The sequence below is a fragment of the Carcharhinus amblyrhynchos genome, chromosome 13 (assembly GCF_965287045.1).
Source record: "Carcharhinus amblyrhynchos chromosome 13, sCarAmb.v2.hapA, whole genome shotgun sequence".
NCBI classification, from domain to species: Eukaryota; Metazoa; Chordata; class Chondrichthyes; order Carcharhiniformes; family Carcharhinidae; genus Carcharhinus; species Carcharhinus amblyrhynchos.
This window is the reverse complement of record NC_137336.1, coordinates 70,816,841-70,834,740: the sequence shown is the minus strand read 5'-3', so window position 1 is coordinate 70,834,740 and position 17,900 is coordinate 70,816,841. Positions and strand designations below refer to the sequence as shown.

The 17,900-nt window shown below is 52.4% G+C and overlaps 1 protein-coding gene across 2 annotated transcripts in view; it reads right to left on the bottom strand.

The window, feature by feature from the left end:
* Nucleotides 1–14,023, bottom strand: part of grk6 (G protein-coupled receptor kinase 6) — an 87,548-nt gene extending 73,525 nt beyond the window's left edge. Inside the window, exons 1-2 of one of the 2 annotated variants that reach the window (XM_080201804.1) lie at nucleotides 13,959–14,023; nucleotides 11,007–11,102 (exon numbers count right to left, since the gene is read on the bottom strand). In XM_080201804.1, the coding sequence (XP_080057930.1) occupies nucleotides 11,007–11,102; nucleotides 13,959–14,010 (148 nt within the window). In that variant the 5' untranslated portion in view covers nucleotides 14,011–14,023. Of the gene's footprint in view, nucleotides 1–11,006; nucleotides 11,103–12,421; nucleotides 12,463–13,958 lie in introns of those variants that run through there. The other variant, XM_080201805.1, reaches the window with a different exon arrangement.
* Nucleotides 14,024–17,900: the final 3,877 nt, after the last annotated feature.

The window sequence follows — 17,900 nt, the reverse complement described above, 5'->3', positions numbered from 1 at the left end:
TTTAGGAGTAGGGAGATGATGCTGCAGCTTTATAAGACCTTAGTCAGACCCCACTTGGAGTACTGTGCGCAGATCTGGTCACCTCATTACAAGAAAGATGTGGAAGCTATTGAAAGAGTGCAGAGGAGATTTACAAGGATGTTGCCTGGATTGGGTCCCATGTCTTATGAGGATAGGTTGAGGGAGCTCGGTCTTTTCTCCTTAGAGAGACGAAGGATGAGAGGTGACCTGATAGAAGTGTATAAGATGTTGAGGGGTATTGATCAGGTGGATCCTCAGAGACTTTTTCCAAGGGCTGAAATGGCTGCCACAAGAGGACACAGGTTTAAGGTGCTGGGGAGTAGGTACAGAGGAGATGTCAGGGGTAAGTTTTTCACTCAGAGGGTGGTGGGTGAGTGGAATCGGCTGCCATCAGTGGTGATGGAGGTAAATTCGATAGGGTCGTTTAAGAGACTTCTGGATGAGTACATGGGATTTAACAGGATTGAGGGTTATAGGTACCTCGTAGGTAGTGACATGATCAGTACAACTTGTGGGCCGAAGGGCCTGTTTGTGCTGTAGTTTTCTATGTCTAATGTCTTTTTCTAATTGTTTTTTTTTTAAAGTTTGCATTCCTCGATGTGAAGGTCCATAAACAAAGGAAATGCTGTGTGCAGCATCTTACTGATAATGGTGACTGTCTCCTGGGTCTGCCTCTGAGAGCAGTCTCTCTCAATCTGGGGGGGAATCTTATAACCCAGACTTGCATCATGTCACTTTGTCTGGGCAAGATCAGAATTTACATCCCTCTCCTGCTTTCGAGTTTGGGTATCGAACAGTAGGCCTTGAGCCATCCCACAGGGACGAGGAGATAGCCTAGTGGTACTACTCATATTATCACTAGGCTATTAATCTCTGGGGGCCTGGGTTTGAATCCCACCACGGCAGATGATGGAATTTGAATTCAACAAAAAAAAATTTGGAATTAAGAATTTGCTGATGACCATGTCAATTGTCGGAAAAACCCATCTGGTTCACTAATGTTCTTTAGGGAAGGAAATCTGCCTTCCTTGCCTGGTCTGGCCTACAGGAGACTCCAGATCCACAACAATGTGATTGATGGAAAACATTGGTTTTGTGAAGGGGAGGTCGTGCCTCATGAACTTGATCGAGTTTTTGGAGGGAATGACAAATATGATTGATGAGGGCAGGGCAGTGGATGTTGTCTACATGGACTTCAGTAAGGTCTTTGACAAGGTTCCTCATGGCAGACTGGTGCAGGAGGTGAAGTCGCATGGGATCAGAGGTGAGCTGGCAAGATGGATTCAAAACTGACTCAGTCAAAGAAGACAGAGGATAGCAGTGGAAGGATGCGTTTCTGAATGGAGGGCTGTGACAAGTGGCGTTCCTCAGGGATAAGTGCGGGGACCTTTGCTGTCTGTAATATATATAAATGATTTGGAAGAAAATGTAATTGGTTTGATTAGTAAGTTTGTGGATGACAAAAAGGTTGGTGGATTTGTGGATAGCGATGAGGGCCATCAGAGGGTACAGCAGGATATAGATCGGTTGGTGATTTGGGCACAAAAATGGCAGATGAGTGTTAATCTGGACAAATGTGAGGTAATGCATTTTGGAAGGTCTAACACAGACAGTAAATGGCTGAATTCTTAAGAGTATTGATAGGCAGAGGGATCTGGGTGTACAGGTACACAGGTCACTGAAAGTGGCAATGCAGGTGGAGAAGGCAGTCAAGAGGCATAGGGCATGCTTGCCTTCACTGGCCGAGGCATTGAGTTTAAAAATTGGCAAGTCGTGTTGTAGCTTTATAGAACCTTAGGCCGCACTTGGAATATAGTGTTCAATTCTAGTCGCTACACCACCAGAACAATGTGGAGGCTTTGGAGAGGGGACAGAAAAGATTTATCAGGATGTTGCCCAGTATGAGGGCATTAGCTATGAGGAGAAGTTGGAGAAACTTGCTTTATTCTCACTGGAACGATGGAGATTGAGGGGCGGCCTGATAGAATTCTATGAGATTATGAGAGGTGTGGACAGAGTGGATAATCTTTCCCAGGGTGGAAGAGTCAATTACTAAGGGGTTTAAGGTGCGAGGGGCAAGGTTAAAAGGAGATGTATGATGCAGATTTTCTTTTTAACAAGAGAATAGTGGATGCCTGGAACTCGTTGCCAGGAGAGGCAGTAGAAGCAGATACGGTAGTGACTTTTAAGAGGCATCTTGACAAATACATGAATAGGATGGAAATAGAGGGATATGGTCCCCGGAAGGGGAGTGGGTTTTAGTTAAGTCGAGCAGCATTGTTGGTGCAGGCTTGGAGGGCTGAAGGGCCTGTTCCTCTGCTGTACTTTTCTTTGTTCTTGCCCTCTGAAATGGCCTAGCAAGCCACTCAGTTCAAGGGTGATTAGGGATGGGCAATACATGCTGGCCATGTCTCACGAATGGATTAAATTTTTAAAAAATGAGGAGAAATCCTGTGGTGTTTGGAAACACCCACAATTGGGAATTAGCTGATGTGGGGTCAGAGATCAGAAACGCTCCGAGTTGGACAGGGTCCTCACATTACTCTGTTTTGGAGCACTCATCCTGTGGCCTGTTCCAGAATCCTTTAAACCCAAAGTCTGTATGTTAAGTGGGCTAACCCTCCATCAGAGAAATATTCAAGGGCAGATGAGTAGCTCTGAGGAATTAAAACTATTCTTCATGCATAGATAGAACATAGAATATTACAGTGCAGTACAGGCCCTTCGGCCCTCGATGTTGCGCTGACCAGTGGAACCAATCTAATGACCCTCTAACCTAAACTATTCCAATGTTATCCATACGCTTATCCACAAAATGTCCTCATCTGAAATGAGATACAAACTGAGAAACAAAAATGAGATGGGATACAAAATGTTCTCAGCTGAAACTCCAACCCAGTCTAAAGAAACAAACCTCTATGACTCTAAGACTCATTAGTGTTCTTGTCAAGTAATTTGAGATAAAAAAAACAAGATCAGCCAATGCTGCAGACGCTTACCAGGACAAGCATTATCTGTGAATAGCGAAAACCGTTTTAGAGTGCTACTCTCCCATCAGAACATTGAACAGTACAGGCCCTTCGGCCCTCAATGTTGTGCCGAGCTACGTCTAAACCCAAGATCAAGCTATCCCACTCCCTATCATTCTGGTGTGCTCCATGTGCCTATCCAATAACCGCTTGAAAGTTCCTAAAGTGTCCGACTCCACTATCACAGCAGGCAGTGTATTCCACACCCCAACCACTCTCTGAGTAAAGAATCTACCTCGGACATCCCTCCTATATCTCCCACCATGAACAAAGAACAAAGAACAACACAGCACGGGAAACAGGCCCTTCGGCCCAATGAGCCCACGCCGCCATCTTAACAATGTGTTTTTCCTCCTCCACCCTTGACCCATGTCTATGCTTATGGTACCCCCATTGGAAACCAGATTGAGGGGAGAATAATTTAGGGACAATTTGTTACACCAATCAGCCTAACAGCACATCTTTGGGGTGTGGGAGGAAACCGGAGCACCCGGAGGAAACCCACGCGACCATAGGGAGAAAGCGCAAACTCCCACAGACACTGGCCCAAATCCATGTATCTGCACAGCAAACAGTGATAGTCACTGAGCTGTTGTGGTGCCTATCCTTATAGTTATGCCCCCTAGTAACAGCTACATCCACCCAAGGAAACAGTCTCTGCATGTCCACTCTATCTATTCCCCTCATCATCTTATAAATCTCTATTAAGTCACCTCTCATCCTCCTCCGCTCTAAAGAGAAAAGCCCCAGCTCCCTCAACCTTTCCTCATAAGACCTACCCTCCAAACCAGGCAGCATCCTGGTAAATCTCCTCTGCACTCTCTCCAATGCTTCCACATCCTTCTTATAGTGAGGTGATCAGAACTGCACACAATATTCCAAATGTGTTCTCAACAACATCTGTATAGTTGCAGCATAACCCCACGGCTCAAACCCCCTGTAAATAAACACTATAAGCCTTCTTCGTGGCTCTATCCACTTAAGTGGCAACCTTCAGTGATCTGTGGATATGAACCCCAAGATCTTTCTGTTCCTCCACATTCCTCAGAACCCTGCCATTGACCCTGTAATCCGCATTCAAGTTTGACCTACCAAAATGAATCACCATGCACTTATCAGGGTTAAACTCCATCTGCCACTGTTCGGCCCAGCTCTGTATCCTATCAATGTCTCTTTGCAGCCTACAAGAGCCCTCCACCTCATCCACTACTCCACCAATCTTGGTGTCATCAGCAAATTTACTAACCCACCCTTCAACCCCCTCTTCCAAGTCATTGATAAAAATCACAGATAGCAGAGGACCCAGCACTGATCCTTGTGGTACACCGCTGGTAACTGGCCTCCAGTCTGAAAATTTTCCTTCCACCACCACCCTCTGTCTTCTATGAGACATGATGTGGGTATGCCGGCGTTGGACTGGCGTAAACACAGTAAAAAGTCTGACAACACCAGGTTTTAGTCCAACCTATTTATTTGACAATATACTCGCAAGCTTTCGGGTTAGCCCCTTCGTCAGGTGAATGGAGAGTTCTGGCCTCAGACAGAGCATATAAAGCACAGACAGTTTAGAGATTACTGATTAGAATGCGAATCCTTACACCTAACCTGCTGTTCAAGACCTGAAGTGGCTGATAATGTGAGTGGAAGGAGCACTGATCACAGTTTAAAGAGATGTGTATTGTCTCCAGACAGTACAGTAAGTGAGGTTTTGCAAACCCAGGCAAGTCACGGGGGTTACAGATAGTGCGACATGAACCCAAGATCCCTGTTGAGACCGTCCTCATGTGTGCGGAACTTGGCTATCAGTCTCTGTTCAGCGACTCTGCGCTGTCGTGTGTCATGAAGGCCGCCTTGGAGGATGCTTACCCGAAGGTCAGAGGCTGAATGCCCGTGACCACTGAAGTGTTCGCCAACAGGAAGGGAACAGTCTTGCCTGGTGACTGTCGAGCGATGTTCATTCATCCGTTGTCGTAGCGTCTGCATGGTCTCCCCAATGTACCATGCTTCGGGACATCCTTTCTTGCAACGTATCAGGTAGACAATGTTGGCCGAGTTGCAAGAGTATTTACCATGTACCTGGTGGACGGTATTCTCACGTGTGATGATGGTATCCATGTCGATGATCCGGCATGTCTTGCAGAGGTTGCTGTGGCAGGGTTGTGTGGTATTGTGGTCACTGTTCTCCTGAAGGCTGGGTAGTTTGCTGCGAACAATGGTCTGTTTGAGGTTGTGTGGTTGTCTGAAAGCAAGAAGTGGGGGTGTGGGGATAGCCCTGGCGAGATGTTCGTCTTCATCAATGATATGTTGAAGACTCCGGAGAAGATGTCGTAGCTTCTCTGCTCCGGGGAAGTACTGGACGACGAAGGGTACTCTGTCCACTGTGTCCCGTGTTTGCCTTCTGAGGAGATCGGTGCGGTTTTTCGCTGTGGCGCATCGGAACTGCCGATCTATGAGTCGAGCACCATATCCTGTTCTTATGAGGGCATCTTTCAGGGTCTGGAGGTGTCTGTCACGATCCTCCTCATCTGAGCAAATCCTGTGTATACGGAGGGCTTGTCCATAGGGAATGGCTTCTTTAACATGTTTAGGGTGGAAACTGGAGAAGTGGAGCATTGTGAGATTGTCAGTGGGCTTGCGGTACAGTGAGGTGCTGAGGTGACCGTCCTTAATGGAGATGCGTGTGTCCAAGAATGCAACTGATTCTGGGGAATAGTCCATGGTGAGTCTGATGGTGGGGTGGAATTTGTTGATATCATCATATAGTTGTTTCAGTGATTGTTCACCATGAGGCCAAAGGAAGAAAATGTCATCGATGTATCTAGTGTACAGCATCGGTTGAAGATTCTGTGCAGTGAAGAAGTCTTGTTCGAACCTGTGCATGAAGATGTTGGCATATTGAGGTGCAAATTTGGTCCCCATGGCTGTTCCATGTGTCTGGATGAAAAACTGGTTGTTGAAGGTGAAGACATTGTGGTCCAGGATAAAGCGGATGAGTTGTAAAATTGCATCTGGAAACTGGCAGTTGTCAGCATTGAGTACTGAGGCAGTCGCAGCAATGCCATCGTTGTGGGGGATGTTGGTGTAGAGCGCTGAGACATCCATTGTGACGAGGAGTGTCCCTGGTTCAACTGCTCCGTGTGTGCTGAGTTTCAGTAGAAAGTCCGTAGTGTCGCGACAAAAGCTGGGGGTTCTTTGTACAATGGGTTTCAGGATGCCCTCGACGTAGCCGGAGAGGTTCTCACACAGAGTTCCATTGCCCGATACGATGGGACGGCCAGGTGTGTTTGCCTTGTGTATCTTTGGGAGGCAGTAGAGATCTCCAATGCGGGGAGTACGTGGAATGAGAGCACGGAGGGTGCTCTGAAGGTCCGGATCAAAGGTCTTGATCAGATTGTTGAGTTGACGAGTGTGTTCTTTGGTCGGATCTGTGGGTAATTGTCTGTAGTGTTCCTCATTGTTTAGTTGTCGGTACACTTCTTTACAGTAATCCGTTCTGTTCAGTATGACGATGGCCCCTCCTTTGTCTGCTGGTTTGATGACAATGTTGCGGTTGGTCTTGAGAGCGTGGATGGCGTTGCGTTGTGCTTGGGTGATGTTCGGGGCTGACTTGTGAGTGCGGCTGATGAATCTGGTGTTAACGCACCTCCTGATGGTTTGGGCATACAAGTCTAGTCGAGGGCAGCGGCCTTCCGGAGGAGTCCAATTGGATTCCTTCCTCTTAGGCTGTTGCACTGCGGATCTCTCTGTCGGCTGTTCTGGTTCATCGACTGTCTCATTGTGTTCGTTGCTGGCCTCTTGGGGTTTGTGGAAAAACTCCCGCAGCCTCATTCGCCTGATGAATTCCTCTGTGTCCGCTGCGAGACCGATGGGGTCCATTTTGGTGGTGGGGCAGAAATTGAGCCCTCGGCTGAGAACTTCGATTTCATCTGGTTGAAGTGTATAGTCCGACAAGTTGACAATAGACCTCCCTGCAGTAGTGCTGTTTTCTACTGTGGTGCCGGGGGAGGCTTGGTTGTTGCTGGCGGCGATGCCGAGTTTCTCAAGTTTCCTATTCTTGGAGTGCATGTAGGTGGTGTAGTTTCTTTGGTGTAGTTTCTATGAGACAGTCAGTTACTTATCCAATTGGCCAAATTTCACTCTATCCCGCACCTCCTTATCTTCATGAGCCTACTATGGGCAATCTTATCAAATGCCTTACTAAAATCCATGTATATGACATCAACTGCTCTACCATCATCTACACACTCAGTTACCTCCTCAAAGAATTCAATCAAATTTGTGGGGCAGGACTTACTCCTCACGAAACCATGCTGACTATCCCGGATTAAACTGCATCTTTCCAAATGGTCATAAAACCCTATCTCTCAGGACCCTTTCCATTAACTTACCGACCACCAAAGTAAGACTAACTGGCCTATAATTACCAGGGTCATTCCTATTTCCTTTCTTGAAGAGAGGAACAACATTCACCACTCTCCAGTTTTCTGGCATAATCCCCGTGGACAGTGAGGACCCAAAGATCAAAGCTAAAGGCTCCACAATCTCACCTCTAGACTCCCAAAGTATCCTAGGATGCATCCCATCTGGCCCAGGGGACTTATCAACCCTCAGGTTTTTTCAAAATTGCTAATATATCTTCCCTCAGAACATCTACCTCCCCCATCCTATCAGCCTGTATCATGCACTCATCCTCAAAAAGTATTCATTCAATGCCTCACCTATTTCTTCTGACTCCATGCACAAGTTCCCACTACTATCCTTGACTGGCCCTAACCTCACCCTGGTCATTCTTTTATTTCTCACATAAGAGTAACAAGCCTGGGGATTTTCTTTTATCTGACCGGCCAAGGACTTCTCATGCCCCCTCCTGCCTCTCCTAAGCCTTTTCTTTAACTCATTCCTTGCTACCTTGTAACCCTCAAGCGACCCAACTGAACCTTGTTTTTTCATCCTTACATACGTTTCCTTCCTTTTTCCTCTTAACAAGACATTCAACCTCCTTTGTGAACCACGGTTCCCTCACTCAGCCATTTTCTCCCTGCCTGACAGGGACATACCTATCAAGAACATGCAGTATTTGTTCCTTGAAAAAGCTCCACTTTTTGTTTGTGCCCATACCTGACAGTTTCTGTTCCCTTCTTATGCTCCCTAATTCTTGCCTAATCGCATTATAATTACCCTGCCCCAATTATAAACCTTGCCCTGCCGTGTGACCTTATCCCTCTCCATTGTAATAATGAAGGACACCAAATTGTGGTCACTATCTCTCAAGTGCTCTCCCACAAACAAATCTAACACTTAGCCTAGTTCATTACCCAGTACCAAGTCCAATGTGACCCCACCTCTTGTCGACTTACCCACATATTGAGTCAGGAAACCTTCCTGCACACACTGTACAAAAGCTGTCCCATCCGAACTATTCGACCTATAAAGGTTCCATTCAATATTTGGAAAGTTAAAATCACCCATGATAACTACCCTGTGACCTCCACACCTATCCATAATCTGCTTTGCCATTTCCTCCTCCACATCTCTATTACTATTTGGGGGCCTATAGAAAACCCCTAACAACATGACCGCTCCTTTCCTATTTCTAACTTCAGCCCATATTACCTCAGTAGGCAGATCACCCTCGAAATGCCTTTCAGCAGCCGTTAAACTATCCTCGATGAACAATGCTACTCCTCCACCTCTTTTACTACCTTCCCTACTCTTACTGAAACATCCTGGAACTGCCAACAACCATTCCTCTCTCTGTTCTAACCATGTCTATATAATGGCCACAACATCATAGTCCCAAGTACCAACCCACGCTCCAAGTTCACCTACCTTATTCCTGATGCTCCTTGCATTGAAGTAGATACACTTCAACCCATCATCCTGTCTGCCTGTACATTCCTGTGACCCTGATACCTTCCTCAGTACCTCACGACCCTCAACACTGACTTTTGGACTACATCTCATTTTCCCATCCCCCTGACAAATTAACTTAAACCCCCCGAAGAGCTGACACAAATTCCCCTCCCAGGATATTAGTGCCCCTCTGGTTCAGGTGCAAACCGTCCTGTTTGCACAGGTCCCACCTTCCCCAGAATGTGCTCCAATTATCCATGTAAATGAAACCCTCTCTCCTACACCATCCCTGCAGCCACATGTTAATCTGCACTCTCTCCCTGTTCCTCAACTCACTAGCACATGGCACCGGCAACAAACCAGAGATGACAACATGCTTTGTCCTGGCTCTCAGCTTCCATCCTAACTCCCTAAATTCCTGTTTTAAATCCCCATCCCTTCTTCTACCTACGTCGTTGGTACCGATGTAGTGCACACTGGTACCACATTGAGGGGAGGGAGAAAGAGAACTGGATGTTGTTAGGCAGTGAAAGTGCTGAATGAATTATTGAACCAGGGAAGAGGATACAGGGAGCAGAACAATTAATGGGAACTAAGGATTGGAAGGGCGATTGGGAAATCTTGCCATAAGGAGAATGCTCTAATTATCCAGGAATGTAACAAATAATGGTGGGTAATCCCTGGGTGTATTGAGCAGCCCCTCGGTCATGCATATAGGAGAAATCATCAACCCCAAACCATATCAGCATTGGTCCCAGTAGCTCTGGTTTAGCCATATATCATTTGCAAAATATTCCAATGAGGAATTCACAGTCGCATCTTAGAAGTTGTTTTACAACAGACAGAACCTGATACTAATCAAAAACTCCACTGTGGTTTCTCGTTGCATTTCAAAGTGGAATTATGTACATGAAGCTCAGGATGCCCACGTCTGGGCAATTTCAACTTACCTGACAAACAGCTGCCATCGGTGATCTGGGCCATTTCCTTCTACCAGTCCCCACTGATACATTGGGAAGGACACATTTGGAATTCCTGTCTCAAACCCACTCATACCAGACACATCCCTGCTTCATTTTCAAATGGACCATTATCTTCCGTTAATGAGAAATGAGTTTTATGGAATTCTCCAGCACAGGACTAAATTCAGAAGGAGCCCCAACTTTACAAGGAAGGGGACAAAAATATATAAATGGGCAGGATTGGAAGAACTCAATTCTGCACATTTCTCAATGAAATAACCCAGTCAGGATCCCACAGCATCATCTTTTTAGTGTCAGGATGAGTCAACGTTCATACTTGAAGTTCATACATTTGTGGTTCATAGAAGAAGCACTGTGCGGGTACCAGAAGCAGAAACTTACAAGAGTTTTCTCTCTCAGCCCAGGACAGGCAAAAGGGAGACAAGTTTCCATAGTGACAGTAACCGAACAACAAGTTCCAAATGTCACAGGAATTCTACAGTGCAGAAAAGGCCATTTGACCCATCGGGTCTGCACTGACTCTGAAAGAACAACCCACCACGCTCTCCCCTTCACCCTATCCTTGTAACCCCACACATTTAGCACAGTCAATCTACCTAATCCGCACTCTTTGGGAGGAAACCGGAGCACCTGGAGGAAACCCACACAGACACGGGGAGGATATGCAAAATCCACACAGTGACCCGAGGCCGGAATCAAACGCAGGATCCTGGTGTTGTGAAGCAGCAGTGCTAACCACTGTGCCACCATGTCGCCCACAGTAGAGGGAAGGAGAAAGGGACAGACAGAGAAAGAGAGAGAGAGAGAGCTGCCTGAAGATTCAGGGATTCAACCTGTCCTTTCTTAAGTCAGCACTTGGAGTCTGAGACACAGGTCTCCAAACCGAGCATTCCCACAGCAGTCTGCAGCATACCTGCATGATTCCTACCAACACTAATGTGCCGTGGCACCCAGGTTGGAAATCAGTAGTGCGCAGAATAAATTGGTGTCCCCAATTACTTGTACCATCAACTAAAAGGAACAGCTTTTCAATGCAGCAGTCAGTACACACTCCAGCAGAAATCTCAGTATTACAGATAGAGGTTTTACAATCGGTTCACCAGTCAGGGATGAGACTCACCAATGAGCTGTCTCAGCTCCTCACAGAGGCTGATGTGGGGAAACTGCAGCATCTGTCGCCATTTCTTACTTTTACCTTTCCATTTCCCATCACCACCTGCACAGGAAAGAGAGAGAGATCATGGATCACATCACTGCCAGGGACGAGAGGGAGGGGGCTGAGCCTAGCAGGATGGGGGAAGGGGGCGGATGGAGGGGGGGTTGGGGGAGTGGGTGAGGCGGGGTGGAGGGAGGGGGCGGAGCTAAGGGGCGAGGCGGGGCAGGGTGGAGAGGGGGTGAGGCGGGGCTAGGGGGCGAGGCGGGGGAGGGGGCGAGGCAGGGAGCAGAGGCAGTGCAGGGGAAGTGGAGGAGAGGGAGCGGGGCGCGGTGAGGGGTCAGGTCAGGGCATGGGAAGGGGGCGGGGAAAAGGGGCAGGGGAAGGCGCGACGTGAGGCAGGCGGAGGGACGACGTGGGGTGGGCGGAGGGGCAGGGGATGGAGCGGGGTGAGGGGTCAGGGTGTGGGGAGGGTGTAGGGTATGAGGTGGGGCGTGGGGAGGGGGGTGATGGGTGTGAGGGTGGGGGAGGAAGGTTGAGAGTGTGGAGCGTGGTGGGGCAGGGGGCTGCGGAGGAATCAGTGGTGAGGGCGGGACATGGGAGGGGGCAGGACGTGGGAGGAGCAGGGCGAGGGGGCATGGCAAGGGGTTGAGGGGGTGGGCAGGTGGAGGGGGTGGCAGCAGCAGCAGGCAGGGGCAGGGGGCGGCAACAGGCCAGGGGGAGGGGTAATGCAGGACAGGGGAGGGTTGGTGCCAGGCGGGGGAGGGGTAACAGATCTAACACACACATCTTTGGAATGTGGGGGGAACCCGGATGAAACATAGGCAGACAGGGGGAGAACATGCAGACTGCACACAGAGATTGACCCAAGCTCCGATTCTGGGTACCTGGCACTGTGAGGCAGTCGTGCTGACCACCGTTCTCATCCTCTCTGGCTCAGTGACACTGGAGGTTCACTTTCTCTGGCTCAACAGCACTAGATTCTCACTCTCTCTGTCTCAGCAACACTGTGTTCTCACCCTCTCTGGCTCTCAGCAACACTGTGTTCTCACCCTCTCTGGCTCTCAGCAACACTGTGTTCTCACCCTCTCTGGCTCTCAGCAACACTGTGTTCTCACCCTCTCTGGCTCTCAGCAACACTGTGTTCTCACCCTCTCTGGCTCTCAGCAACACTGTGTTCTCACCCTCTCTGGCTCTCAGCAACACTGTGTTCTCACCCTCTCTGGCTCTCAGCAACACTGTGTTCGCACCCTCTCTGGCTCTCAGCAACACTGTGTTCGCACCCTCTCTGGCTCTCAGCAACACTGTGTTCGCACCCTCTCTGGCTCTCAGCAACACTGTGTTCTCACCCTCTCTGGCTCTCAGCAACACTGTGTTCGCACCCTCTCTGGCTCTCAGCAACACTGGATTTTCCTCTGTCAGGCCCTCAGTAATATTAGAACATAGAACATTACAGTGCAGAACAGGCCCTTCGGCCCACGATGTTGCGCCGACCAGTTAAAAAACAATGACCCTCTAACCTAAACCAATCCCTTTTCTTCCATAAACCTATCCACGGATCTCTTAAACGCCCCCAAACTAGGCGCATTTACAACCGCAGCAGTCAGGGCATTCCAATCCCTCACCACCCTCTGGGTAAAGAACCTACCCCTGACATCCGTCCTATAACTACCCCCCCTTAATTTAAAGCCATGCCCCCTCGTGCTAGCTTTCTCCATCCGAGGAAAAAGGCTATCACTATCCACCCTATCTAAACCTCTAATCATCTTATATGTTTCAATAAGATCCCCTCTTAGCCGCCTTCTTTCCAGCGAAAACAACCCCAAATCCCTCAGTCTGTTCTCATAGGACCTCCCCTCCATACCAGGCAACATCCTGGTAAACCTCCTCTGCACCCTCTCCAAAGCCTCCACATCCTTCTTGTAATGTGGGGACCAGAACTGCACACAGTACTCCAAGTGCGGCCGCACTAGAGTTGTGTACAGTTGCAACATGACGCTGCGACTCCTAAATTCAATCCTCCTACCACCCTCTCTGGCTCTCAGTAACACTGCATTCTCACCCTCTCTGGCTCTCAGTAACACTGCATGCTCACCCTCTCTGGCTCTCAGTAACACTGCATGCTCACCCTCTCTGGCTCTCAGTAACACTGCATGCTCACCCTCTCTGGCTCTCAGCAACACTGCATGCTCACCCTCTCTGGCTCTCAGTAACACTGCATGCTCACCCTCTCTGGCTCTCAGTAACACTGCATGCTCACCCTCTCTGGCTCTCAGTAACACTGCATGCTCACCCTCTCTGGCTCTCAGTAACACTGCATGCTCACCCTCTCTGGCTCTCAGTAACACTGCATGCTCACCCTCTCTGGCTCTCAGTCACACTGGATGCTCACCCTCTCTGGCTCTCAGTCACACTGCATTCTCACCCTCTCTGGCTCTCAGTCACACTGCATTCTCACCCTCTCTGGCTCTCAGTAACACTGGATGCTCACCCTCTCTGGTTTTCAGTAACACTGCATTCTCACCCTCTCTGGCTCTCAGTAACACTGCATTCTCACCCTCTCTGGCTCTCAGTAACACTGCATGCTCACCCTCTCTGGCTCTCAGCTACACTGGATGCTCACTCTCTCTGGCTCTCAGTAACACTGCATTCTCACCCTCTCTGGCTCTCAGTAACACTGCATTCTCACCCTCTCTGGCTCTCAGTAACACTGCATTCTCACCCTCTCCGGCTCTCAGTAACACTGCATGCTCACCCTCTCCGGCTCTCAGCAACACTGCATGCTCACCCTCTCTGGCTCTCAGCTACACTGGATGCTCACTCTCTCTGGCTCTCAGTAACACTGTATTCTCACCCTCTCTGGCTCTCAGTAACACTCTATTCTCACCCTCTCTTGGTCTCAGTTACACTGATGCTCACCCTCTCTGGCTCTCAGTAACACTGTATTCGCCACGATGTTCTCCAGTTCCATTCCGCTGCTGCACCGTCCCCTGTCTCTCTGGGACTCCCGGAAGAGCCTCTCCGATCCGATACCTGTCAGTCCCGGGCCCGCCCCCTCACTCTCATTGGCTGCTCGTTTTGTAATTCCGCATTCGGGGACACCGTCACGGGCTCGCTCTCCACCAATCAGAATAAAGGAGGTGGCGGCGGTGCCGGGGATAGGGGACAGGGGATAGGGGACAGGGGGCGGGGCGGGGAAAGGGGAAGGTGGGGAAGGTGGGGAGACAAGTGGAAAGGACCGGGGCGGGGGGGAGGAGGAGGAGAGGATGGGAGAGGGGAGAGGGTGGGAGGAGAGGACGGGGGATGGGGGAGGGTGAGAGTGAGGGGGTGGGGGGGATGGGGGTGGAGGGGAAAATGGAGGGCTAGGTGGGGGGGGGGAGAGAGGGGCGGGGAGAAGGGGGTGGGGAGAGAAGTGGAGAGGATGGGCGATGGGGGGGAGATGATGGAGGGAGGGGATGGGGGAGAGGGGATTGGGGAGAGTGGATGGGGGGAGGGGGGGAGGGGATGGGGGAGAGGAGATGGGGGGGAGGGGAGAGGAGATGGGGGGAGAGGAGATAGGGGAGGGGGAGAGGAGATGGGGGGAGAGGAGATGGGGGGAGGGGATGGGGGGGGAGGGGATAGGGGGGGAGGAGATGGGGGGAGGGGGAGAGGAGATGGGGGGAGGGGGAGAGGAGATGGGGGGAGGGGGAGAGGAGATGGGGGGGGGGAGAGGAGATGGGGGGAGGGGGAGAGGAGATGGGGGGAGGGGGAGAGGAGATGGGGGGAGGGGGAGAGGAGATGGGGGGGCGATAGGGGGAGAGGAGATGGGGGGAGGGGATGGGGGGGAGAGGAGATGGGGGGAGGGGGAGAGGAGATGGGGGGGCGATAGGGGGAGAGGAGATGGGGGGAGGGATAGGGGGAGAGGAGATGGGGGAGAGGGGAGGGGGAGGGGGAGAGGAGATGGGGGGGCGATAGGGGGAGAGGAGATGGGGGGAGGGGATAGGGGGAGAGGAGATGGGGGAGAGGGGAGGGGGAGGGGATAGGGGAGAGGAGATGGGGAGGGGGAGGGAAGATGGGGGAGAGGAGATGGGGAGGGGGAGAGGAGATGGGGGAGGGGAGATGGGGGGAGAGGAGATGGGGGAGGGGGAGAGGAGATGGGAAGAGGGGGAGGAGGGAAGGGGAGAATAGGGGGAGAGGAGATGGGGGAGAGGAGATGGGAAGAGGGGGAGGAGGGAAGGGGAGAATAGAGGAGGAGGGGATGGGGGGAGGAGGAGGGGATGGGGGAGGGTGAGATTGAGGGGGTGGGGGGGATGGGGTGGAGGGAGGGGGGGAAAATGGAGGGCTGGGTGGGGGGGAGAGAGGGGCAGGGAGAAGGGGGTGGGGAGAGAAGTGGAGAGGATGGGGGGTGGGGGGTGGGGGGCCGGGGATGGGGGAAAGAAGATGGAGGGAGGGGATAGGGGGAGAGGAGATGGGGGGAGGGGTTAGGGGGAGAGGAGATGGGGGGAGGGGTTAGGGGGAGAGGAGATTGGGGGAGGGGGAGATGGGATGGGGGAGAGGGGGGGAGGGGATGGGGGAGAGGGGAGGGAGGGGATGGGGGAGAGGGGAGGGAGGGGATGGGGGAGAGGGGAGGGAGGGGATGGGGGAGAGGGGAGGGAGGGGATGGGGGAGAGGGGAGGGAGGGGATGGGGGAGAGGAGATGGGGGGGAGGGGAGGGAGAGGAGATGGGGAGGGGGAGGGGATAGGGGGAGAGGAGATGGGGAGGGGAGAGGGGAGGGAGGGGATGGGGGAGAGGGGAGGGAGGGGATGGGGGAGAGGGGAGGGAGGGGATGGGGGAGAGGGGAGGGAGGGGATGGGGGAGGAGGAGGGGAGAAGAGGGGGAGGAGGGAAGGGGGAAGAGGGAAGGGGAGAAGAGGGGGAGGAGGGAAGGGGAGAAGAGGGGGAGGAGGGAAGGGGAGAAGAGGGGGAGGAGGGAAGGGGAGAAGAGGGGGAGGGGGGACGGGGAGAAGAGGGGGAGGAGGGAAGGGGAGAAGAGGGGGGAACGGGAGAAGTCGGGGGGGAGGAGGGAAGGGGAGGAGGGGATGGGGGAGGAGGAGGAGGAGGAGGGGAGAAGAGGGGGAGGAGGGGATGGGGGAGGAGGGGATGGGGGAGGAGGAGGGGAGAAGAGGGGGAGGAGGGAAGGGGAGAAGAGGGGGAGGAGGGAAGGGGAGAAGAGGGGGAGGAGGGAAGGGGAGAAGAGGGGGAGGGGGAGGGGGAGGGGGGAAGAGGGGGAAGGGGAGAAGAGGGGGAGGAGGGAAGGGGAGAAGAGGGGGAGGGGGGAAGAGGGGGAAGGGGTGAAGTCGGGGGCGAGGAGGGAAGGGGAGAAGAGGGGGAGGAGGGGATGGGGAGGGGGAGGAGGGGATGGGGGAGGGGGAGGAGGGGATGGGGGGAGGATGGGATGGGGGAGGGGGAGGAGGGGATGGGAGGAGGAGGGGATGAGGAGGAGGGGGGGAGGGGATGGGGGGAGGGGGAGGGAGTGGGGGGAGGTGGTGGGGGGAGAGGATGGGGGGTGGGAGGAGAAGGGGAAGGGGAAAAGAGAGGGAGGAGGGAAGGGGAGAAGAGGGGGAGGAGGGAAGGGGAGAAGAGGGGGAGGAGGGAAGGGGAGGAGGGAAGGAGGAGATGAGGGGGAGGAGGGAAGGGGGAGAAGAGGGGGAGGAGGGAAGGGGGAGAAGAGGGGGAGGAGGGAAGGGGGAGGAGGGAAGGGGGAGAAGAGGGGGAGGAGGGAAGGGGGAGAAGAGGGGGAGGAGGGAAGGGGGAGAAGAGGGGGAAGGGGAGGAGGGAAGGGGGAGAAGAGGGGGAAGGGGGAGAAGAGGGGGAAGGGGGAGGAGGGAAGGGGGAGAAGAGGGGGAAGGGGGAGGAGGAGGGTAAGGGGGGGAGGAGGAGGGGGAGGGGGGAGGAGGGAAGGGGGAGGAGGAGGGGAAGGGGGGAGGAGGAGAAGAACGGGGGAGGGGGGTAAGGGGGAGGGGGAGGAGGGAGTGAAGTTGGGGGAGGAAGGAGGGGAGGGGGAGTAGTGGTGGAGTGGGGAAGAGGTTGGGGGAGGGGATGGGAGTGGGTGTGAGTTCTGGGGGGAGGGAGGGAAGGGAAGGGGGTGGGGGCAGGGGAGAGGGAGGGGAGGGTAGGGGTGGGGGCAGGGGAGAGGGAGGGTAGCGGGGGAGGGGAGGGAAGTGGGGCTCAGGGGGAGTGGGCAGAGAGGGCAGTTGTCGAGGTGTGCAGAGGTGGGTCTCGAGGTGTAGGCTGTCAAAACAGGCCTTCAGCAATGGACTGAACAAATGCCGGTAACTGGAAAGCATGTCAAGCTGAGGAAGATAAACAAATACCTGTTTTATTTCCTGCTACCTTATAACAGTGGAAGGGATCATACATGTGTTGAGAAGATTAGACTGAATTCATTGGAAGACAATGACATTTCAAAATAGTGACCGCCTGCACTCATATCCTCAGCGTGTAAGTTAGTCCGTGTCTCTGGAGAGATTTTGAAAGTCCTCAAAGCTTGACTAATATGCCAACAGTCTGGAGGGATGTCAGAAGTTGCAGCGGGACATTGGTAGGATGCAAGACTGGGCGGAGAAGTGGCAGATGGGCTTCAACGCGGATAAATGTGTAGTGGTCCATTTTGGTAGGTCCAGTGGGATGAAGGAGGACATATCAAGGGTAGGAGTCTTAGCAGTGTTGAGGAGCAGAAGGACCTTTGGGTCTGGGTCCATAGCACTCTTAAATCGGCCTCGCAGGTGGAGGATGTGGTCAAGAAGGCGCTTGGTGTACTGGCCTTCATTAATCGAGGATTGAGTTTAGGAGTCGGGAGGTAATGCTGCAACTTTATAAGACCCTTGTCAGACCCCACTTGGA